The following is a 24,760-nucleotide window of genomic DNA, read 5'->3' as shown; positions in this document are numbered from 1 at the left end:
CTAAGGTAGAATGCTCGAAGAAGGAATTACAGTGCAGCTCACTTAGGTGCAAGGTTTGGGGGTATCCAATTCATCATAACAGAAAGGCAGGAGTTGAGGGCAGCTGCTCTGTGATGTGAGTGGCACTGTGGCTCATGTGGTTCTACATAGGTCTGTGGTATGGGTGGCTCCCTGGTGGTGGGAGCAGGAGGCTGCTCACTCAGATCTCACCAGACCATGAAACAGAAAAAGAGGAATGTCAACTAAGGCTGCTCATTTCTCTCTCTTTCTCTTTTATTCAATCCTGGGTCCAAGCTCAAGGGCTGGGATGATGTCATTCACATCCAACTTAAGCTTTTCCTCATTAGTTATTCCTCTCTGAAAAAACTCCAGAAATGTGACTCCACTAAAGTCTTAGGCATTCCTTAATGCAATCAAACTGATGAGGAAAACTAACCATCATCGAACCACCTCCAATCAATTGTCCTTACATAAGAGTAAGAAATGGTTTTGGAAAGGCTCTTCCGACTCCTACTCACATTCTTAACCCTACACCCCCATTCCTCATACCTCTACACCCCAACTCTCTACCTCTCACCCTCTATTACTCCTATGCCCAATTTAAGGCATTAGCTGAGTGAATGAAGGACAGTTCATCTGCTGGAAGATAGGAAGATTGAAAGCATCAGGTTGGTGTGTGTGTGTGCATGTGTGAGTGTATGTGTGTGTGTGTGTGTGTGTGTGTGTGTGTGTAAGAGAGAGAGAGAAAGAGTGAGACAGAGACAGAGAGAGACCCATTTAAACATGCTTATGCTAATATAATTGAACATCAAGTATAAAGTTAGGCTTGTGAATTTGGAGGTCAAGAAGGAGGTTGGGATGGGAATAAGGTGGAATCATCAGACGAGGAGCTGGTTTGAAAGGCAAACACTGGTTGAAGTCATTATGTGGGCTATACACAGATGAATGGGGAAAAAACCAAGGTCTTGGATACTGCTGTACTTTAAGGCTACAGAATTGGAAAAGAAAAGGAGCAATGACAGGTGTGGTGACGATCCAAAGGCAGCTGCCATTACCAGCACCACAGAGTGATGTTTTCTCCTGCTTCCTGCCCTCTACCTATTCCTGCTCCTGACCTGAAAACATTCTAGGGTGAGGTGATGGTTATTTGAATAAGGAAGCATTCTTCTGAAGGTTTCTTTGCTAGAGGCTCTCTTCCCAATACAGGTCCTGCATGGAATCTGTCATGGTGGGCATCTTGCGTGTATCTTGGCTTCCTGTTGCTATGAGGTAAACATTTCTCCAGCACACCCTTTTGTCACGGTGTTATACCTCACACAGATCGAAACAAAGGAGCCATCTGACCATGAAAGAACCAAAATAAATCTCTCCTCCACTTAAGTTGCTAATGTCATCTATTTCATTGTATCGGAGAACATCTAGCAGCTGGTAGTTTTGAAACTCCATGTCCACTGAAATACTAGCAAGCTCTTTGAAGGTCAGGAATAGTCAGACAACACAAGCCACGCAAGACAAGCTCATACTTGGACACTTGCTTCCTGGAAGGTAGTGCTATTTTAGGCAACTGTGGAACTTTTAGGAAGTAGTGTTTAGCTGACAAAAATATGTAATCTGAGCCAAGCCTTTGAAGGCTATCCCACTCCTGAGTCTAGTTACCTTCTGCTTTGCTTCTGGCCCACATGACACAACTTCTACCATGTTCCACTGCCACGGACTGAGCTCCACCTGCCTTCTCATCCATGTTGGATTGAACTCTGAAACCTTGAATCAAAATAAACCTTCCCTTCCTCGAGCTGCTTCCACCAGATCTGTGGTGACAGCAATGCAAGGGTAGTGAATGCAGGAAATTTGTTCCAAGAATGGGGTTACTGTGGCAATTAAGCCTGATCATGTGGTTTGATGGGAACAGGAACTCTAAAGAAGCCAGAAACCGTAAGAGGCATTTTATGACAAAGATTTTGACTATATTTCTCTTGGGTCCTGAAGCTTTGAATGGAATTGAATTCAAACATGAATTGATTAATCTGGTTGGGGAGATTTTGGGGCAGCCTAGAACTCAGGTGTGGTTATTATCAATTACTTCAACCAGGGCTACAAGGAGAAGTGGGGCAAAAAACAAAGTAGAAAGTTGTAGGGAATGTATAATTTTTCAGAAAAAGAATGTAAGCATGTTTAAAGTAGCAGGGAACTCTTTGTTGCTAAGAAGAGATTCTTGTTGCTAAGGAGAAGCTGAGCGGACGTGACTGGGAAGGAGGAAATGTACCTCCAGCATTTCAGGAAGTGATGAGAACACTGAAAGAATTTTCTTTCAAAGAGGGCCCCAGGGTGTCTTATCAACATGGGGCAGCCACCACCTAGTCACTCAGAGAGAGGCTGCAGCCATAGTCCACAGGGCCAGGTAACTGCCTGAGTAGAAGACAGAACTTGGCATCACACACAGTACTGGTTTTGTAGATGTGCAGAATGCAAGAGCTATGAAGTCATGTAAGTTTGCACCCAGACTTTTAAAGAAAGCTTGGGAACCAGGCAATAACCACCTAGACAGATTCCTGTGAGGGTAAAATCTAAATTACAGTGGAAGCCCAGGATATTAGAGATGCCAGGAACATGGCATGTCCATGGAGGAAAACTGCAGGCCTTAACTGAACCAGCCCAAGAGAGAGGTCACTATATACTTCAAACACAGGTGTGGCTGCTCTAACCTGGAAGTGGAGGGATAGGATTAAGCGTTTGCCCTGCTGGGTTTGGGTCTTGGCTTTAGTCCTATCTTTCATATCTGTGGCCTAGTCCTCCTTTATGGAAAGGGAACATTTACTCTGTGCCCTTGTACATGGGAAGTATGCAACTTTCTTTTTTTATTTTATAGGGGTTCAGAATTAGGACTTAGCCTTGAGTCTCAGAAAAGATTTGGTGTTTGCATTCTTGAACAGTGTTGAGAATACTCCCATACAGGGGACTCTTGAAGTTGAACTATATGGATTTGTGGAATGAAATGGCCATGGATCTTTGGGGGCAATGTGGAATGTTGTGGGTAGAATCTGTAGTCTCCACAGTTCATACTTTGAATGCTTGTTTCCTAGTTGGCAAAGCTATTTCAGCCTGGGGAAACTTTGTGAGGTCAGGCTTCTGTGAGTGGGTCACTAAGAACATCAAACCTCATCCTTGTTTGTGTCGGTCTCTCTGCTCCCTGGTCCACTGTGATACAAACAGTTCTTGCCACACGCTTTCCTGCGAACCGAGATGCTTCACCATGTCTTCCCTGCTATGATGGAATGAGCCCTAGAAGAGACCCTTCCTCCATTAAGTTGTCACTGTCATGTATGGTGGTCTCAGCAAGGCAAGAACAACGTAGCCGTCATCTGAGGATAAGGATGAGGGAGAAAGATTGCAGGCCCAGGGAGAGACAGGAGTCACATGGGAGCCACACTGTTGCACATTTGCCCAGGACATTACAGGCCACACCGGAAGCAAGTAGATGTGGCTTTAAAGTTGGATCACTGAGAATAGCTGTGTGACCTCTATCCAGTGGCTGGGCAGGCAACAGTGTGGTTTAATCAAGAGAGTTCTCTAAAACAAGGATAGCAACCGAGTTAGGGGTTATTCAAGAATGTAATGATATGGATTGGCCACTAACGGGGGCTTAGAGAATGGAAAACACTAGGCTGCTATAAGCACAGCAGGTTCTGGTGGCAGTGGCATGAGGGAGGAGCAGACGACATGTTTACAAGTTAAGTTCCTATCTGCCCTACTAGCTCAAGAAGCAGATCTACCATCTCATTGCTAACACCTGGACTCCTGCCAAGCAGCCAGTAGCAACCAAATAAATGTCGGCTACATAAAGACCAACTGAATGAGTGAACAGATGTTTCCTGTGTTGTATCTCACACTAGGTCACCAACCCCACCAGGTCAATCACATGTCCAGGTTGCTCTTCTTTGTCTCTTTAGTACCAACATCTTGCTAAATGCATTGCAGGTTCTCAAATATATCTGTTAATGTGACATGAGTTTAATTGATTTGAAGAACAAGAAAAGCAAACTCAGCAAACCATAGCAGGTTAGGTCATTAAAAATTTATGACCAGCCACATATAATTCCGATGAGAAAGGAGAGGGAACAAATTAAGGTCTTCTGGTAATTAATTAACAAGTTCAATTAGAGCATCAAAGTCCTGCATCAAAGAATAAACAGAACTGCTCTGCATAAACAGGCAGGGGGTAAGGACCATGCCAGTGCTAGTGATGGAAGCCTGGTGCAAGGTCCAGCTCAAGTTTCAACCTGACAGTTGATGGGGAAAAACTCCCTCAACTCCAAACCAAGTACCAAGTGGGTACGCTGTCAACTAGACTGCTCTCCAAGATGTGGAGAGCAGGTAGCTCCTCAGAGGAGCATGTGCTGAGACATGAAGACAAGCTGAGCAGCCACCAGCAAGTGCCCTTGGGTTGGACTGAGAACTTATCCTGCACAAAATCATGAAGTTGAAAATGTCATTTCATGAAATCACATACCTTGGCTCCTGGATCCCACCCAAGTCTTATATCTTCCTTCCTAGTGTGAGGCTAAACCCTCTAATACTGCCTCATCCCCATGCAAAGCTGCTTAAGACAGAATAAACCTCGAATTCATGCTGAGTGAAATATCTCATGGTCCAAGCAAGCAAGAAGCTGTTAGTGGACAGATTCATCTCATATCCTGTGTGGTACCCAGGGCCTACACTGTGAAGATGAAGAAGATGAAGGAGATGATCAAAGAATGTTTGTTCAATGAATGAGTGAATTCATGGCTGAACACACCAGTGTATTAGTACTCACACAGAACAAGTTCACATTTCAACAGACAATGTTTTAAACATATCTCTTCATTAATAAAATGCAAATAAAGATGTTAGCATGGATGAACTGAAAACATACTAAGTAGGAAATACTCTAGACACAAAAGTTGCTGAATAAGCAAGCTCTTATAGAAAGAAAGCATACTTGTAATTACCAGAGGCTTCTGCATGCAGGGGGAGGAGCTTCATGGAGGACACATAAACATAAACAGGAATACAAAACAAGTGGCACATGTATGAAGGCAAGATATACTGTGCATCTCACTCTGTGGGGAAAAGTGCTGATTGGAACAGAAACAGCAAACAGTGTGCTGGTGGCCATGTGAATTGCACCCTTGATAAACTAGGGAGCAGTACACATGAATAACGTGGGAAAGCCTCACTGGTGATGACCACTCAGGTTTGCAAAGGTGAAAAGAGCAGCATCCAGGTTGAATCTGGAAAATACGAAGCACAGATGAGGAAGTTTCCTGTTTGCAGCAGCCAGTATGTGCATCAGGGAGAAGATCAAAGTGCACTGAGCAAACACCACGCAGCACCAGGGATCCGGCAAAGAAGTCTGGCTCCTGCCAGTGCTCCAGGATGCAAGATAAAAGGCAAACAGCTCTGCAGATTCCTGGCCTTCCTGGCCTTTCCCCTTCACCTCCTACCCGCAAGGCTACAGACAAAAATCTTAATGATGGCTCTCAGATAACCTTAACTGAACTGTAGCTGGAGGTTACAAAGAGGGATGTTATATTCAGATTTCAATTGCCTTCTTTGTTCACATTGTCATTAAATAATTGATTCCATTATTTGCCTTTGACTTACACAAATATTTGCTCCATTTTATTTACCAGACACTGCTAAGAACTCCAGGAGACATAAAGATGGTGCCTTAGAGTTTCTATTACTGTGATAAAGCACTGTGACCAAAAGAAACGGGGGGGGGGGGGTTGCTTACTTTTCCACATCACAATCCATCATTAAAGGAAGTCAAGGCTAGAACTCAAACAGGGTACAAACCTGGAGGCAGGAGCTGATGCAGAGGCCATGGAGGAGTATGGAGGAGTTCTGCTTCCTGATTTGCTGTCCAGGTTTTGCTCAGCATGCTTTCTTTTCCATCCAACCTGCTCAAGAGTGTCACTGCCTACATTAGGCTCCTACAATCTCTAATTAAGAAAATGCTCCACAGGTTTGCCCCAGGCCAACTGAGGCTCCTCTTTCCAGATATCTCTAGTTTGTGCCACATTGGAAAACAAAACTAAGCAGGACAGACAGGTAATTCATCTCACATAAAACCTATTTGTTTAACCATTTAGCATATGGATTCCCAAATACCTCCTCTGGGGGTAGGTATTGTTCTAAATATTTGATGTTGCATTTACATCCGAAAACAAAACAAAATTGCTAACTTTATGGAGCTGGCAGTGACATTGGTGTACAATTTAATGGCCTGGTTAGACAACTATACAAACAAATACGACTCAGTGGAAACAAATGCAATAAGGGTTGAAGGAAGAGAACTATGTTTACAAAGAAGATATTTGCCTGGGAATGAGGGAAAGCTGGGGGAAAGGATACTGTTCAAATTTAATTGGAAGAAGGCAGCAAAAGAAGAAATCGGTGTTTCCAATCACAAACTAGGGCTAGCCAGGAAAGCCAAAGGTGAACTTGGGGAAGGCAGAGGGCCAGATGTGATGACCAGAAAGAAGCTAGAGACAAGAGGTAAATGTAGCTTGATGGGAGATGTCATTCTGTACATGTTTCTCATACTGGTTAATGAATAAAGCACTGTTGGCCAATAGGAAAGGAAGATAGGAGGGACTAGGAGACAAGGAGGAAATAAGAAGTAGTAAGGGGAGCCAAGATGGAGAGTCTGGAGAGAATAGAACCGCCATTCCTCCGCTCTCGGTAAGACCACGTGGAAATACATAGAAATGGGTTAATACTTAAGACAGAGCTAGCCAATAAGAAACAAGTAACTGGCCAACAGCATAACATCAAATACAGAGTCTCTGTGCGTTATATGGGGCTGGCGCAGCTGCGGCGGGACAAGACTGGCGGCGGGAGGAAAAACCTTACAGTAGCTGGCTTTCTTTTGGGCCACCAACAAGCTCCAAAATCATGACACAGAGACTTATTATTAGTTATGAATGCTTGGCCTTATCTTATGCTTGTCCTATTAGTTCTTATAACCTAAATTAATCTGTTTCTCTCCATCTATGCTTTGCCTCAGGACTTTTTACCTTTCTTTCATTCTGTGTGTCCTACTTTCCTCACTTCCTCCATGTCTGGCTGGCAGCTGCAGGGTCCTGGGCATCTCCCTTTTATTTCATTGTGAAGATATCCAATCTTGTTCCATCAGTCACCAGTGACTCCAATCAGTTAGGGATCAAAAACCCAGTAGCTGGTCTCACTGAATATTTGAGGAGAAAGTTGAATGACTGCCAGACCCTCCCATATCTAGAGCCCACTCATGACAGATTCTGGAGAAGATGAGGAATTCTACTTCTGCAGGTTTTCTGAGCCCTGAAGGCCCTTTCTCCACATCTCTTGTGGACTAGAGTCTCTTGGCTATCTGAACCCTGCTTAGGTGTCCTCTCGGATTTTTCCAGAATGGAACGTCCTTTGGGATCATCTACTGGTTCTCCCTCTAGGACATAGCTGTCTGTAGTTTGGTTTCTTCTCTGCAGATGCCTGTTGAAGGGCTTCTGGTCCCCATTTTCAGGAAGAGAAACTACAGCAAAATTAGTTGTTCACATAGTAATCCTATAACAGAAGACCTTGGGTGCTGACATAGGCATGGAAACTTGCCCCTGCCAGCCTCCCTGAGTGCTGGGATTAAAGGTGTGCACCATTACACCTGGCTCCGTTGCCCTTTTTCAATCTGCAGCTTGATATAAATGAACTCCAAAGGGCAATGCAGTTGGAAAGAAATGCATAATTTGAGCCTTTGGAGTCCAGAGATTTGAACTCAAGTTTTAGCTGTGCAGAGGCAGGAGTTGATCTTGGTTTACAAAATGGCTCCTAATGCATGTGGTTGGCAACAAGAAACTGAAATCATGACTGTGACAATGATTTGTAAGTTCCATGGCACTTATAAACACATGTGATTATATTTCCTTTTAATCTTCTTTAATCTATTTAACTGACTCAGTGGTGGCTGAGCATGCAGTGTTTTATAAGTACTGAGAACACTGGAGTTGGGATTTTCATGTTAGCTCAGAACTGTGCCCAGTCAGGACTGTCCCTCCTCTGGTCATGTTGGTGCCTAGGGTCATCTGTGTCATTCTCCTCTCAGAAGAAATGTCTGATTCATTCTGGCCTTTTGGAATTGAATCTCATCCAGATATCTAGGCTAACACCTGTCGGAGTTTGAGAGAATATGCTGCATGGAAACACCTGCATTGCTGTTACTGTGTGAATTGTTACTGTGTGAAGGCCAGATTCTTCATGTCTCAGTAGTTCTCGGGCTAATCAAATGGTTTTTGTTTTCTTTTTTCTTTTTTTATGGAGAAAGTGCTCTGAAATGAAGAGAAGCCAGAAGAGCCATGCAGAAGGACTGACTGAACATCAGAGAGTTCTTTGGGACCTGAGCTAAATCTGCCAGAGTGAGTGTTGAAGCAATGAACAGAGGTCAGCTTGGTGGAGACAGAGAGCAGTAAACCGTGTAGACTAGGTTTGGATGAAGGGATCAGATTGCTTGTCAATCAATCCAACCTTATAGTTCAGCTTGTCTCTTGAGGTTTTATGAGGTTTCTTCTAAACCACCCTCACTATTAGGAAAAAATACTTTTCAGAAGTCAAGAAGTAAAAGTGGCGAGTATCTTGGTTTTGTATCATGAGCATTTTTGGGGGTCTCCAGCTGGCAACTCCTTGTATAAGGGTTAAAGTCATGAACACACCAACCACAAAGACCTGTTCTTATCTGATGTTTGCCTTGGAACCTGTAGGGCTTTGGGAGAAAGAAAACATTCAGGGGTAGTAGAGGAAAACGATAACTCTAATCATATAACTAGCTTCACCCCCCCTTATGGGTTCTGGGTCTTGGATAGCTACTCCCAAAGTCCCTTATCATATAGAGACCTGAGAGATTGGGAGCTATATAAACTGGACTGGGGAAGTCAATGGGCCATAGAAAATCCTTTATTGCATAAAGCCCAAGAGAGACAACATGAAACACCTTGTGAGTACATTTTTAATTTTGAATGTGGGTGATTATATTTTCAGAGTCAAAATAGCCAAGGAGGTCTGTTTTCTCCCCTCCCCCAGGAACTCTTCAAATTCAACCCAAATAGAATTTTCAAACTATGATTTGGCATGTGATCTTCTGCTGGCAATTGTCTATTTTGCAGAATCTGAGTGAATGGTGTTTTCTACTGGAATCAATAATTTAATTTCTTAAAGGTCAAGATTCTTTCAGGGCTAGGTAGATACACACATTTTAGAGTCCCGTCTTCAGTGGTGTTTCTTACTTATGAATTGCTGGTGAAAAAATGAGAGGTATATATATATGGCACCCGCTGAAATAGTGTGTTTTTGTTCCTTTGGACTTTTTGAGACAAGGTCTCATTCTGTAGTTCAGGCCACCTTGCACTCCTTGTGACTTGCCTCAAACTTTGGAAATCCTTTATATTAGCCTCCCAGGCACTGTTATTAAAGGCATGCATGGCTGCCGCGCCCCCCCCCCCCAGCTTTCAATCATCTAATAAAGCAGTCTTGCCTTCTGCAGCTCCCCTGTCTCGTGGCAGGTCTCATTGCACTGTGATGATAACAATATTGTAGAACAGCCGTTTTCTTTGCCTTTGAGGTGTAGCTTGCCTTTTATTATTAAAATGAATGCAGACTTTACATGGATGCACAGAGAAGGGAAGATCTTGTCAGTTCCACTTGACATGATGGCTGCAGGTGAGATGGGTGAGCCTTAAATATATGATAAACTATTGCTAACTTATCCCAGCCCCCAATTCTTTAATTAATGACTGATACGGAGAATTCCCTCAATGGTCAGGGCACAGCACACAGAGGAAATGAGAAACTCAGTTTAAAGCCTAGGTATATTTTTTTAAAGATCTATGTATTTTATGAGTACTCTATCTGCATGTACACCTTCATGCCAGAAAATGGCACCAGATATCATTATAGATTGTTGTGAGACACCATGTGGTTGCTGGGAATGGAATTCAGGATCTCTGGAAGAGCAATCAGTGCTCTTAACCACTGAACCATCTCTCCAGCCCCAGCCCAGGAATAATCTAACATAATTTTCCCCAAAATAGTGTGTGAATGGTGGTATCTTTTCTTACTAGACAAGGTAAGAGACTCTGGAGGAAAAAAAAAACCTGGAGGAAGTCAGTCCCCAAAGGGGTGGAGGGTGGGCGCAGGGGGTGGAGCAGGGCCAAATGTGAGCATTGGGGTTTGGGTGAAGAGCTGGAACAGAGGGCATGTCCAGTCATGGAAGTAGAGGGGATGGTGCACAAAGGAAAATTGGGAACCTGTGCTATCACAGCCCAGGCTGGTTCTGTCCTGTGTGCTGACCAGAGTCTCTAAGGCTGGCTAAATCTGTCCCAGTGGTTGACACTGGAAGCCACACAGGAAGTATCCTTGAATGACTGATAAAGCTTTGTCACCGGAGCAGTGGGCATACCGTGTTTGGTATGGTAAACTGTGGTCTCCTGCCACACTCAGGGCCCTGGAGGGATGAGCAGAGGTGAGAGCTGTGAACCCTCATCAGAAGGATTTGTCCCATAAGGCAGACTCTGGAGTCCAAGCTCATTCGAGGCTAAGGATAAAGAGCACTGAACTGTGTTTCATTTCAGATTGCATCTTCCATTCTTGTGAGCATCTTTCTAGTTCCATCTCTGGCCCTGATGGTGAGTATGGTGGAGAGGACCCAGTCTGCCTGACTCTTTCTTAGCACAAGCATTTCAAAGCTAGCAACCAAGGTTGGAATGTCTTGGGAATCCCCCTTAACCCCATAAGGGTAGACACTTGGGGCCACTGACTTTTTCCACTGCTGATTGATCTTTTCTAGAACACCAGTGACAGTCATCCTATGGATGGCTCTGTGGGAACCCAGATCATCCATGTCGATGCCCTCCTAGGTATCGTCAGCATCCAAGACAACAATGTTTTGAGTGAATGGAATGGAATCGTGGACTACAAGAGTGTAAGATGTGAAACACGCTTATTACAATGCCAAAGGGACTCCTGTGTGATCCCAATGCACCAGAGTGCCTTTCCATCTTTCTTGTCCTCCTATGAGGCTGATGCTATTTTGTCTTAACTCCATATTCTAATGTCAACTTCTAAAGGAATATTGCTATGAACTACCGTCTCCTTCAGTAGAATGACACATGACCAGGAAGAGAAATCCTGTGCCTTGGTGGAACTTTAATAGAATGTGTTATGGCCACAGAGATATTTTTTCTGCCTGGCATGCCTCAGTTACCATATCTGTAAAACAGCTCCAACAGCTGCCTCTCCTACCTAGTGGGACCTTCAAGGAAGAAACAAAGAAAACTCCCACACTCTGCCCTTGGCTACACAGACTGTCCTTACCCAGATGTCACATTCCTGTCATGTCTCTTCCTTGAGCACTTTCTCTCTCTTCACCTCCCTACTCCTAATGCCCCAAGGAGATCTCCTGAATCCTCACAGAAGGTTTACAGATTGATTGCCTCTGATGGTTGCTGTTGTATCCCAAGTAAAAATTTCCTCACACAGCATTCCACTGTTGACCACTAGGTGGCGCAAGGAAGGCAAAACTATCACTAGAGGTTTATCTTAACAGCTGTGTTGGGGCTCAGACTCAGCAACAGCAAACTGCAGCTCCCATCTAAGCCAGGAAAGAAAACAAATAATATACCACAAGGAAGGAACATCCAGGACATACCTAGCTCTAGAATCCAAATGCCATGGTCATGACTCAGGCCTCCTGCCTGCCTTGGGTTTCCAGAGAGCCACACAGCATTCTCCCAGGCAGTGAGGAATCTCAGCTCTCCCATCAACTTCATGACAACTCCATGGAAGAAAGGCTATTCCTCCTGATTTACAGATAAAGTAACCGAGGTTCAGGGAAGCCATTGAGGATCCCAAGAGTTGTTGAGTAGCAGGCCAGGCCCTTAAGGTCATCAATATTGTTATATTATCATCCTGCCCAATCAGGCATACACACCTTTCTGTTAGCATTTTGGAACACCCTGAGAGAGAAAGCCTTCGCCATCAGGAGCAAAGGAGAGCAGCGGGGCTCAGTACCACACTGCTCCTGATGCTGCCGTGCTCTGGCATCCAGGGAGCAGCATTGCTGAGGAGTCTGGCATTGCAGTCAGACTAGCAGGGTCTAGACACCTGAGTGGAGCAGCTGTTAGTACTGAGACTGATCGGATGCCATTTTTCTGCTCTGTTGCTTTAAGGACCTTCTGGCAGCTAAACTGTTTGGTAAGATGGCCTGTGTCCTGGCCAAGATGGACCTAGCAGTCTTCCCAAGTTTGGATGAAATTACTCAGGCCCTGGGCAAACAGGTGAGTGAATCCAGTTCTCTCTGATACACATCTGCTATGGGGTTTCCCAGCTCATAGCCAGTGTCCTGGGCTCACTCATCCATACCTATTCTTCATGCCATGAAATCACATCATATGCAAAGAACTTGAGGACATCAGTGGCCCAATCAAGGTAAGGCACAGTTGAATCAATGACCTCATTCCCAATGGGCTCAAGCTATGCCAGAGAAGACAAATGGTAGGATGTAATGATTTCATGTCCCCTGCCTTCTCTCCTTCCTATTTTTCTGACCCCCCCACAAACATGGACATGCCCATACACAGTTATCATATTATCACCATCATCTTTAATTACAATTAATCCCAAGAATGCTGAAACTCTCAAATGAGACAGAACTGTTAATAGAAATAAATTAAAAACCAGGAAGAAGTTGGAAACTCATGGAATCTGCTCAAACTTTGCTTAAATATCAACAAGTTTGAACAGCACTCAGGACTGGGGGCAGCGGTGCTACCTCTAGGGAAGAAATGTGTTAAAGTAATACTATTTTTTAATTTTTTTATTTTCTAAAGTAATACTATTTTAAAAAAGAAGTTGGGATAGAGAAATGGCTCAGACATGAAGAGCACTTGCTGATCTCACAGAGGACCTAGTTTGGTTCCCAGTCCCCACAAGGTGACTCACATCAGTCTGTAACTTTAATTAAACACTCATACACATAAAATTAAAATGCATAAATCTCTAAAAGAGAAGTTAAAGGTGTCCATTTCATCTAAATTGATAAGACATAAATGTAACAAATGTTTTAAACTACTCTCTGTTCTGGTTCTGATTCAGAAAGCATCTAAGGCTAACAGGAAAAAACAAACAAAACAAAACAAAACAAACAAACAAACAAAAAAAAAAACCCACTGGGACTCATAGATTTTTACCAGAGTTGCTTTCGCCCTCTTGTGGTTTGGTATAATATCATGCAGAGGAAAGCAAGTCTTGATATGTCATATCTGAGATGCCCCTTCTTCCAGGCTTCTGGTCACTACCCACCCTCCCGTGGACTGACCTACACCGTTATACCCAGCCGAGTCAAAAACTTGGCCCAATATGGAATGCCTGTCAAGGACCTGTGCAGAGCAGTCCCCACCTACTTTGCCCAGCAGCAAAAAGAAGGTGTGTTTAAAGGGCAAAAAGAAGGTGGTATGTGAATCAAAAGACACAGGAGGAATTACTGGACCTATCAGTGAGCTGTAATGACAGCCCATTCCATCGCTTCTCCAGTGCAAGGAAAGTCGGTGTGGCCTGGGGTGTGTGTTCCCCTGCTGGTACAGGGGATTCCATATGGGGCTCATAGGAAGGCCAAGGCCAGTCATTTCCTCATGGATCTGATGGCTGATGGACATCCTGCCCTGATTCAAGCTTTGCCATGCCCATGGTAGGGGAAGGTCTATGACTTTAGAGTCCTTGGTTCTACTCTTTCTCATGTCAACTGGAGACAGAGTTTTCACACTAGGGAAAGAATAGTTGATGACTGGCAATCCTGCTGGGGTGGGAGGGTCAGTGTCCTGAAGAGCCTAGCTAGTAGGGTAAGCACATGGCTTACACCTTAGTCTATGTTTCCTCATAAGCCAGAGTTCTTTAAAACATGTGGGTACAGGAGAGAAACAGAACATGCAGGGCCAGGGAATTAAAATGTATAATAAAGGAGGAGGAAAGGAAGGAAGGAAGGAAGGAGGGAGGGAGGGAGGGAGGGCAGGAGAGAGGAAGGAGAGAAGAAAGGAAAGAAGAAAGGAAGGTAGTTACTGTAGGCACTGTAGAGAGGGGCCAGGGTGGGCCTGCGCTGACCTGAGCATCTGTACAACGCAGGCCTGATGTACTGGATGACTCTGGCCTTGTTTCTAAAGTGCAGTTCCCTCCTCTTGAAGGCACCGCCCTGGCAATGGACCCAGACTTCTGTTCTGAGCTCCAGATTCTCTCCTTCATGGGACTGTCCATCTGTGGTGAGATCCTTGGGCTCTGAGCCCCTATGTCAGCCATGTGAAGACTGCACATGCCTGCTCCAGCCGCCGCCTATGGGAAGCAACTCTTCCCAGTCCTCTGCCTTCTGGCTTTCCACACAGCACTAGCTTTGTAATGGGTAGGTGAGGGGAGGGTAAGGGCATTTCTACCTTCTAGGAAGACATAATAAAGTTTCTATGTCACTGGTCTAGCAGATACCCTCATCCTCCGCAGGCTCCCTCATCCTCCGCAGGCTCCCTCATCCTCCGCAGGCTCCCTCATCCTCCGCAGGCTCCCTCATCCTCCACAGGCCCCTCATCCTCCGCAGGCTCCCTCATCCTCCACAGGCTCCCTCATCCTCCGCAGGCTCCCTCATCCTCGCAGGCTCCCTCATCCTCTGTGCACTGCCAGCCATGTGCAACACAGAGCATACTACAGCATGGAGGTGGCTCCACCAGAGTCTCTCATTTCTGAGTGTCTTTAGTCTATCCCTTGAAAAGTTTTGGCTATAAATGAACAAACCACCAATGGCACCCAATCTGGGTGGTCAGGCTTGGGGCTGAACTTATCTCCTGAAAACTAGGCCTGGGGCTCCTGGGATGTCTCTTTCTTGTGCCGGCCCAGCTGCAAAGTAACAACCTATAGAGTAGTATTTGAGCCTCCTTCTAGAATGCTAAGCCAGGAGCAGTGTCTCTTAGATAAATGTCCCCATTGCAAATTAATAAAGATCCAGATATTTAGCCCTCATTCTATAAATGTCCCCCCCTTGAGAGGAGAGCCTTGTCCCTATCATTAGCCCCTCCACCCATGTGGTGTCACCTAACTGTCCCCATCACTCCTGACCCTTGGGAACTCAAGTTCCTTCTAGAGTGGGGTCTATTTCACAAAGCAGACCTCTGTTGTCCCCAGCAAGGGACTCCCCCACACACACACATACAGTTGTTCATGGCTACAGTCTCCTCAGCTCTGTGGAAGAATCAGAGCCGGAGGCCTCCAGTTCTGGCTCCAATCAGAGAGCCAGAGCACAAGTTCCTCAGGACTGTTGTCCTGGCAGGAATGGCAGCTCATTTCCAGAGATTGCTGCAGCCCAGAGGGCTCCCTTTTCATTGAGCTGTATGATAAATGTTGAAAATAGATCAAAATTTCTTTTTAGTCTTAAGGTGAGGCACAGCCCTTGCTTTCCTGACCTGGTCTTTCTGAGATTGTTACCTCATGACCCTAACATGGCCAAGGCAGCTCTGGAAGGAGAATAGGAAAAAGCAAAGAACAGACTTTCCAGCCACATGAATCTGTCTTTCTTTATATGGAAAGAATATGGCTCCCAGAAGTCTCATGTAGAAACATCTGCCTACATGTTATTGGTCATAGCCTTGGTCACCTAACCACTCAAGGCCAATCTACTCCTTGCTTTCTTAAGAGAAAATATGATCTTGTTTACTTAGGAGAAACAGGACTGACTTAGCTCAGACTTTCTCCACATTTGACTATTAACACTTTGAGCCATAAAATTCTTCATTGTGGAGCCATACTGTGCATTTCAGGGTGTTGAACACCATCTGTCCTTACATTGCTGGAGGATAGGACCTTCTCTGGCTGTGACAGCAATGATGGCTCATCTCCTGAGGACAGGAGAGAAGTCATATACAGTTGAAAATTAACTTGACAGATCATGCTTAGTCCCCTACAACTGAAGGAATAAACAGAGGGAATGCTTAGCCTCTACTCACATAGCCTGGGCTAATGCTGGCTGGAAAAGGGGGACTGAGGAAGACTTGGGCTGTCAGTGAGCCTCTTTTGAAGAGGAATATTAGACATCTGTGATTAGCAGCAGATAAGTGATCCTTTCCCTAGGTTTTCTCTGTAAGGGTCATTCATCCCCATGTTTTTAGAAGTCATTTTTCATATTTTGCTCAGGTGCACAACTGTAATGGTAGAAAAGCTGGACTGATTTAAATTATGTCATCATTATCAGAAACCATAAGTATTGCTCAATATTGATATTTTTAGTTCACCATGCATTCATTTTGTTTGCCCAAATAACACCAAATTCATTCACCAAGTCAATAATCCTACCAGGTAATTCTGCAATGAAATATTGGGGTCTACATCTTCTAATGCCAGCATCTATGAAAAAATACATTTTAATCCCCTTAGCTGAGCAAATGAGTCTATATGACACATGGGGTTTTATTTGCTGTGAGGAGGAACATGTAGGAAGTAACAGTCCCATCTAGCCCTCCACCCGATCTTGGCTCCTCAAGGACTCCTTTTGCATGCTGGTTCCATGCATGGCTGATCTTCCTTTCCTTTTGTGATCATTGGTCCAGGCTCCATCCTCTTTGCTCATAGCTCAAAGAGGGCCTTGGGCCTGAGCACCCTGTAGTTCAAAGGCTGACATTTACTTTCCTTAGCTCTTAGAAGGGACTAACTATGAAGAACTGTAGCAGGGCCCCAGCCTCCCTAGAAGGGAGGGGAGATTTAGAAACAGAAATGTGAGGAAGCAGACCTATGGCTCTGCTTTCAAAGTGGAACCAATATGGTTAAAGCAAGAGGAATCATATGAGCATACCCCCAAGGAAGCTGTAAATGCTAATGGTCTTTCTGTGCCAAGCCTCCCATTTCAGCCATGGAGCTAGTTGGGGTCATCTCTAGAGGCTTTAGCACTAAAACCAACTCATAACCAGAATGAAGAGAAACCCCTGTCTCTTTGGAAATGAAGCTGAAATGGGGACCTTGTGGCAGACCATGGTGCTGGGTCTCTCTTTTCATGCAGAAAAGTCATGAGAATGAGGAGGCTGACACAGAAAGATTACAGCTGAGAGGCAGAGAAGAATCTAATTGCTATCAAGCACCCAGCTCTGGGAACCCCTCCTTTTCTGAGGCTTAATACATAAGATGCTCAGCTTACCCTCAACTGCAACAGATATGAAATGGGAGATGTCATTCTGTACATATGTTTCTCTTATTGGTTGACAAATAAAGCACTGTTGGAAAGTAGGAAACCTAGATAGGTGGGACTAGGAGACAAGGAGGATTCTGGGAGATGAAAGAGAGGATTCAAGATGTAGATACTTGAGAGAGAAGAGGTCTGGATCCTCTCTCCAATAACATAAGACCATGTGGAAACACTTAGATTGATAGAAATGGGTTAATATTTAAGACAGAGCTAGTCAATAAAAAACACTAGTAACAGGCCAACAGTTTAATATCTAATACAGTCTCTGTGTGTTGTTTGGGGCCAGTGCGGCTATGGGACCAGACTGGTGGGAAAACGACTTGTAACAAAATGGCACCTACAATGTGGGACCTGAGAACTTTCACTTATAACTTGACAAAAGTTTAAAAAGGGATTTTAGAAACAACAGAAAAGAGACAAGCAAGTCTTGGTAGCAGCATTTTTCTCTGGTGTCTCTGTTTTGCTAGAGACAAGCAGAGATTTGCGCTGCTCCTTAAGGGAGGTTTCCTGGCTCAGCATAAGCAGCAAACCCTGCTAACAACTTAGTGGTGTGTACGAGAGTTGGCAATGGCAGTGACCACATCTTCAAGCTGGTAGCATAGACCAAGGCAGTGAGCCCTAAAAGGCTGTCAAAGCCTAGTCATTGGTCAGAAGAGGGAACTTCCTTCATTAGAACAGTGCAGTTGTTTGATGAGAGTATGCCAGTGCCACCCTCTTTCCAGTCAAAGCCATTGCCACCCAAATCCCTGCTCAAGCCTGCTGTCTGAGTCTTGAGATCACAGGTGGGCAGCTAGTCTGTAAGCAGCTGCAAGGAAATGGAGGCTTGTAGCCCACCAGTTAGATCGCACATGGCTCGGTTTATCATCTGAACATTTTCATACATTGTATTTAAAGTCCTTGTATATACTAAGGTCAACATTTCTTGGCTCTCCACTGTGCCCATGAAAGGAACAAACACACAGCTATCTGTAAATATATCATTTATGTGTTATTGTTGACATAAGTAGATGGAATGTTGGCTTCTGAGTGGAAACCAAAGGGGTATTTCTTTGAAAAGATGAAGTCAGCTGATGGACCATCTTAAATGTGAGCTCCTGCACAGATGGAGATTCCTAAGATCCCCAGGATGCCAACCTTTGCACAGGCTCCAGTGGCTACCTCTTCTAGAAATGAGAAAAATATAAAGAAATGGTATTTAAAATACACTTCAATGCAGTAATTTAATCTTGTAATTTCATATCACCAAGATTTTAGTCAGAACTATATTATTACTACTATTAATAATAGTAATAATAATAATAATAATAGTAACTTACATAAGATTGACAACTCTGCAAGTGCTGGTCTGCTAGATCTTGGTAGATGCTGTGCAGCTCTGCACTGACAGCATTCCCCCCTGCCTCTCTAAACACTGTCTTTCTGGGCACAGTAAATGCTAACAGCTCCTTGTTTACCTGCTACTACTCTGACAAATGCCTTTTGTTGAGTTTATTGCCCGCTAGTTCTGGACATTTTGCCATAGGCAGCCCAAAATTCATCAATGATCACAGCACCCTGTGACACCTGACTACCATTCCCTGCCTGTCCACTCACTTTACCTTTTCTTCCCTGGACCACTTATGCCAGATCCTGGCAATACTCCTAAACATCTCCAGAGAATACCGTTTGAAAGATGCTTCAGAAGTGTTTTCTCACATGGAGCACTTACATGTGGGAAACAGGGCTCCCAGGGCTTTCCTTGAGGGACCCTTCCTGACCCATTTGTCATTTTCACTCCTTCACATTCCCACTGCACTGAACTCCTTGGAGGCAGAGTTTTGCCCGTTTCTGCACTCCTGACATCTGGAACAGTTCATTCACATAGTAGGATTTCAACTCCTAAAGTAAACTTAACTAAGTCTTGTTTACACTTATGTGTATTTCAGCCAGTTGCCCCCCTCAACCTGGCCCGCGTACGATTGCATGGCTTACAGCAGCTTCCAGAGCTTGCTTGGCTTCCTCAGTACTCACTTGGCTTTGTAACCACCTCTGCCTCATACAGAGGGACGTGTTTGCACAGTTGCTCAATAGGTGACCCAAACAGGAACCAATCCACCTTTGTGAACAGAGACTTCAAAGGGTTGTACTTGACCCAGGTGTACTCTCCAGAGTCCATGGTGCTCATTGTCTACATGATGTAACAGAGAACAGTGTTAAAGAAATTGGTGAGCCCGGTGGACCTTACTCTAAGTTGTGAATGGCTTTCTCCTTCCAGTGGTTAAGTAAAGGGCATTCAGAGATTTTAAGTCATGGCTTCCTGTGACTACTCTGCCTGGAGGAAAAGCTCATTCTTACCGACAGTATTTCACTGCAGTGAACCCACAGGAGGTAAATCTCCTGAAAGGGGAGCCACAGATGGGGTGGTGTAGACAGGGTCAAAACTAGGTATCTAGCCTCAGTGCACTGTGTGAAGACTCTGTATTTTGGCACTATTTGCCTGCGTCTTTGTATCCTTGAATATCAAAAATGTACTCCATTTTCAACCAAACCCTGCATCTTAGATCTCACCTCCAAGAAGAAAGGTTCATCAGCCCCCTCTCCAAAGACAGTTCATTTAAGTTCTTATAAGTTCATGTTTTCAGGGCTCTTTGATGAAAACTGAGCCAAGATGAACTTCTACTCCTTCCCCCAAATGTGAAGACACATTAAAAATTAAGCATCATACGCATGGAAATATAAGTTATGGTCTACCATTTCATTCACATCTCTCTGTAGGCAGCAGCATGGGCTGGCTCAGGAGCAGACTTTCCAAGGAATCCTAAGTTACCTGCTTCTCGTAGAGGTACCGTTGGAGTTTGTCCAGAGCAGGGATGGCTTTGTGGTCCATCTTGAGGATGTAGCAGGCTCTTCGGGAAAGTACCCGGGATGCAATGTAACCCTGAGGGAGCCACAGCAGTTACTCACCCTGAAGTTTTGGGGACTCTGATTGGGTGGGATTGAGTATTCACTATGAGTTAATGTCATTGTCAGTCTGAAATTCTGTCCACTCATCTTTCCTATGGAGTTTTTTGTTTCCCTGCTTCTCTTTTGCACATCTACGAAGCTGGCATATATGCTTTGTACTTTGTAATCAAAGTCTAGAGCAGTGGGTTACAAGACTGAGGAGGGATAGCTCTCTGCCTCTTCCTTCACATTCTGTCTAGCCTGAATAACTACAATATCCTTTAGAACTATATCATTCAACACCATAATGACTCCACATGTGGCTGTTTAAATTCAGATCCAATGATGTTTACAGTCCATTTCATGATGCATTTTGAGTACACAGTAGCCACAATGACTAGAGGCTTTCCCTTTGGAAAATTCAGACATAGAACATCTCAACCTGGCTCGATATTCTAGAAGTCTTCTAGGCATGCTTACACCTAGCCTCTTCCCACATGTTGTACCTATTCTCCCCTCCTTTTCCTCTTTTCCATCTTTCTCTACCTCAGACTCTATCCACCACATGGAGCTGGAGGACTGAGGAAGCTGAAGAATGCAGGTGTGGGGGAGTTTGACATGAAGAAGAATTATAGTCCACCACACGTTGACCTTGAATGGATATTTTCTGTGATGCTTCAAATACTTAGAAAAGATCCTACTTCCTATTTTTTAATTCTCAAAAGTTCCTAGTATCTAAAATTTAACAATAGGTTGAGGCTCTGAGGCTGATGAGAGAGGAAGGGTTTAAACAAAGTCCCCACAATTCAATTTTTTTAAAAAGCCACTTTTGGGACTTCCATTAGATCTATTTAAAGATAATTTTAGTTGCACTTCCTGTTGAAGATTTCAAAGCCTGTACACTCAAAAAGTGGCATGGATTTCCCAGCAGTTCTAAAAAGAATGCATGTGGGTAGTTTTGAGAAGAAAAAGGAAAAAACAACTTCAGACACCCATTGTTGGTGTCCACACTGGGTATCTCTGGGTAAGGCAGCCCATAATAAGTGCTGGAGGAAGAAATTAGTAAATTAATCCAAATCAGTAAATGGATGGAGGACAAAAAGCTTTCAGAGGAAGTTTCTAAGACTTGTTACCCAGTAGCAAACACTGGGAAGGCCTTATAACAAGTATCATGTTGTAAGGTCAACAGAAATAATTTAAGTTTGTGCATTGTTCTAAGTTTCAGCTCATTTTCTGTATGTTTTGTATCAAAAGTTCTCATTTATTCACCCAATATTCACTTTCCTGTTTATGGTCTAAGCATTGCTTTGATCATTCTTCCAGTCCATGTCTGGACCAGGAAAGGGACAACATCATCACTGTTGAGGAAATGTATATTTCCTTTTATTAGAGATGGTTTTAATTGCTTGATTGATTATTTAAAGGGAAAGGAAGAAGTGAGGAAAATTTTAAGGACATATAAAGATAGATAGTATAATTTGAATATGTACAAAATAGCTGACCCCTCCCTTACAAAAGCAATCTTATATAAAGTTCCCTGTAGTGAGATAGTCCTTCTGTGGCACTGACCACGCCCCCTTACTTCTTACAGTTCCCTTTGCTGCTTACATGCTTGTAGTCAAAAATAGTGGTTGAAGAGCATGACCCTGCATGGATATTGATGGTGGCAGTGTTCTTCTGGTTGTCGATGGTCACTGTCTCCTGGACACTGCCACCATTGCTGCTTGGGGTGAAGATGTTAAAAACCTAGAATTGACAACAGAGACAGAATAAGTTTTCCATAAATGGTGTGCATTGAAAAGCAGCTCTTTCACTGGGATAAAACTTTCCCTGGACAGTTCACTGGAAGCCCATGAAAAGCTTTGCCCACTGGTTTACTATACTATGCATGAGAGATCTGAAGCGATGCCATTGCAGGGAAAATGTGACTCAACACATTCTAGTGTGGTGGGTTGCATTATGAAGGCATTGGGGCTGAAACAGATACCCATTTCATCTTTCCCATCACTGGGATTCCATCTCAGTGAAGACACGGGAAATGCCCAGTTCTTGGGACAGCTGGATCTCTCATAGCTCTCATCTTCTCCCACAGCTCTAAGTAGCCAACTCACCTCATCTGCCTGAGAGCGTGTTCCAAAGATGGACAGCAGCACCAGAAATGCCACCTGAAAAACACACCAGTTCTATGTGGGGTAGTCATTCAAGAGGGGGTGAGGGAGGTCAGTAGGAGATGATGGGCATCTAAGGACAACAGCCAGCTATTATAGGTGGCCAGAAGTCTGTTTTTCTACTGTAAAAGGTAGAAAACACAATTTTCCCACTCAGCAGGCACTTGGTGAGTTTGTGTAATTTGTTAGACACACAGTGGGCAAGTGAGCAGAGAAGGACTCTCTTGCCAGGGGAAAACCTGGTGTAAATCACACCCTCTTTGGGAATTAGTGGCTAAGTTATGTCCTCTAATCTAAGGGGGAAATGTCAATCTCTTGAGACTGAGGTAAAGAGCCATTTAAAACCAGTGTGCTTTTTAGAACATAACCTTTTTACCACAAGGAAGACATCCGTCTGCTCCCACAGCCCACATCTCAGGGTGCTAAGGACTCAGCAGGGCTAGCAGGCCATGAGCCTACACAGATGCAGCTCTGATGCTGTGCTGTCCGTGTTTCCAAGTCTGACCTGTCATCATCAGCAGATGTCTTCTCTCTTCTGATCATCACAGTGAACTCTATTGCCAATTAAGCTACTGGTGTGTAGGAGGAAGATCATGGGAAGGGCAGGCGCTTCCCAGAACTGCCTGTGGGACTGCTACCATCCTTTGCCACACTTCCTCACATCTAGCTCCTGGGATGGAGGGAAACTGCAACAACAACCTACATGCAGATGCCCCACAGTCTACTTCCCGGGGCTCCCTCACCCCACCGCAGGCAGCTCTGGGGCTCAGACACTCCTGCATGTTCTATTTAGTGGGTCTAGACTAGAAGTTGGGACACGTGAGTCAACTAACCATCTCAGTGGGTGCCTAGGAAGAGCACAGGCAGTGTCCTCAGCTCCCAGATCCCTCCTGCCACACCAAGGTGGCAGTAAATTTGTACTGCAGGCTTAGATCTCCTTCTGGGAAATCAAAAGGCAGTGGGAAATGCCACTGTTCATTTAAAAGTCTTTGTCACTTTAGGGTTGACACTTAGTGTGTAGCTGTCTCTATTAGTTGAGTGAAAACAGCTGGGGGAGGGATTCCATCCTGTATCTGAACACTCAGGGTGGAGCCATGGAATCAGGTATCAGATGGGGAAAATAGACTCACTAAAGGTTCATTTTACCTTAATAAAGAGTTTATACACCAGGGCACTCTGGCTGCTTTAAGTTTACCTAGTTACTACAGCACACAGAGCTCAAGACAAAGAAACCATGTCCTGAATCCCACATTTACAGATTTGGAGAATTCAGTCTCCTCAACTTCACAACCAGGGGCAACAATACCTGCTGCACACTGGGCACAACAAGCAGAGATGATTGTCCATGACAAAACCTGGGGCTCAGTAGGCTTTGGGGGTCACTGCTATCATTCTTATTAACAGACATTGTACCACTTCTCTTTCAGATGAAAAATGCAATTGCTCTCAAATTCCTACACCCCTCACAAAGCAGTGAGAAAGGATTACTATTAAACATCTTCCAAAATAAAATCTCTACATATTTCCATTTTTTGTTATGCATTTTGAGTAAAGGTAAGAAATATATGCAATGAACACACAAATACTCAACATTATTCTCGCCCCAAACACTGTTAGTTCAATCCCAGAAGTATAGAGGTGCACAGTGTTTGTCTAAAACCCTTGAGATCCACAGAGCATTGGGTATAAGCAGCAGCAGCAGCGAGGGCATGGAGAACACGAACAGATACTCACAGGGGTTTTCATTGTGCCTGAAGAGAAGGAGCTGGAGTGAGTGTGGGTGCCTGTGCAGTGTCCAACCTTTATATCGGTTTAAGATGTGGAAATCTCTCTCCTGAGTGGTTATGTCAGAAAAGATCAAGTCTGTATCTCAGACACACCCCAGCAAATTCCCTTATCAGGACGGAGACCTAACCACATCCCAGGTATCAGGGAAGTTTGTTAGTCAGTTCTGAAAACTCCCCATTGGTCACTCTGCAAACACTCCCTGCTTATCTGCCCAGCCTGGGCTCCCACCCTGTAACAACACTGCAGACACTTGCTCTTCCCACACAGACACTGAAGGAGCATGCTAGCCCCTCTCCCCAGTGTAAAGTCCTTAATACTTCCGGGCCTCACTCAGGGTCTCTTCACCACTGCCCAGCTTGTTGAATCTATCTGGATATGAAAATAGAGCTAGTGGCTGGGAGATTTGCTTGCAATGTGAACAGACTCATGTCAGTCTTCCCTCCCTTAGACTCCGTGGCAGTCTGCAGAGATTCATGAGGATTAAGATTTGGGAGTCTACCAGCACTGACCAAATGTCAGGGCACCATGGACACTGGGTGGCACACCTCCACTTACCTTAAGAAATACTCAGATTTTAAAAAGATTGAGAGGGGAAAGCAGAGATTACTTTGAGTAATTT

General features: G+C 44.4%; 2 protein-coding genes across 2 annotated transcripts; one reads left to right on the top strand and one right to left on the bottom strand.

Moving 5' to 3' along the window:
• Nucleotides 1-5,218: 5,218 nt before the first annotated feature.
• On the top strand, nt 5,219-14,329 carry LOC127235996 (gastrokine-3-like). The gene is made up of 6 exons (XM_051203386.1): nt 5,219-5,482; nt 10,632-10,685; nt 10,847-10,981; nt 12,228-12,335; nt 13,341-13,482; nt 14,235-14,329. The coding sequence occupies exons 1-6, from the start codon at nt 5,219-5,221 to the stop codon at nt 14,327-14,329; spliced, it is 798 nt and encodes a 265-aa protein (XP_051059343.1).
• Nucleotides 14,330-18,264: 3,935 nt separating this feature from the next.
• On the bottom strand, nt 18,265-24,156 carry Gkn2 (gastrokine 2). The gene is made up of 6 exons (XM_051203319.1): nt 24,088-24,156; nt 22,297-22,350; nt 21,794-21,931; nt 20,070-20,180; nt 19,274-19,430; nt 18,265-18,426 (listed from the first exon to the last, which is right to left on the bottom strand). The coding sequence occupies exons 1-6, from the start codon at nt 24,097-24,099 to the stop codon at nt 18,344-18,346; spliced, it is 555 nt and encodes a 184-aa protein (XP_051059276.1). The 5' UTR covers nt 24,100-24,156; the 3' UTR covers nt 18,265-18,343.
• Nucleotides 24,157-24,760: the final 604 nt, after the last annotated feature.

This window comes from Phodopus roborovskii, unplaced genomic scaffold, assembly GCF_943737965.1.
Source record: "Phodopus roborovskii unplaced genomic scaffold, PHOROB, whole genome shotgun sequence".
NCBI classification, from domain to species: Eukaryota; Metazoa; Chordata; class Mammalia; order Rodentia; family Cricetidae; genus Phodopus; species Phodopus roborovskii.
The sequence above is the reverse complement of the archived record's forward strand: the minus strand, read 5'-3'. Positions and strand labels throughout refer to the sequence as shown.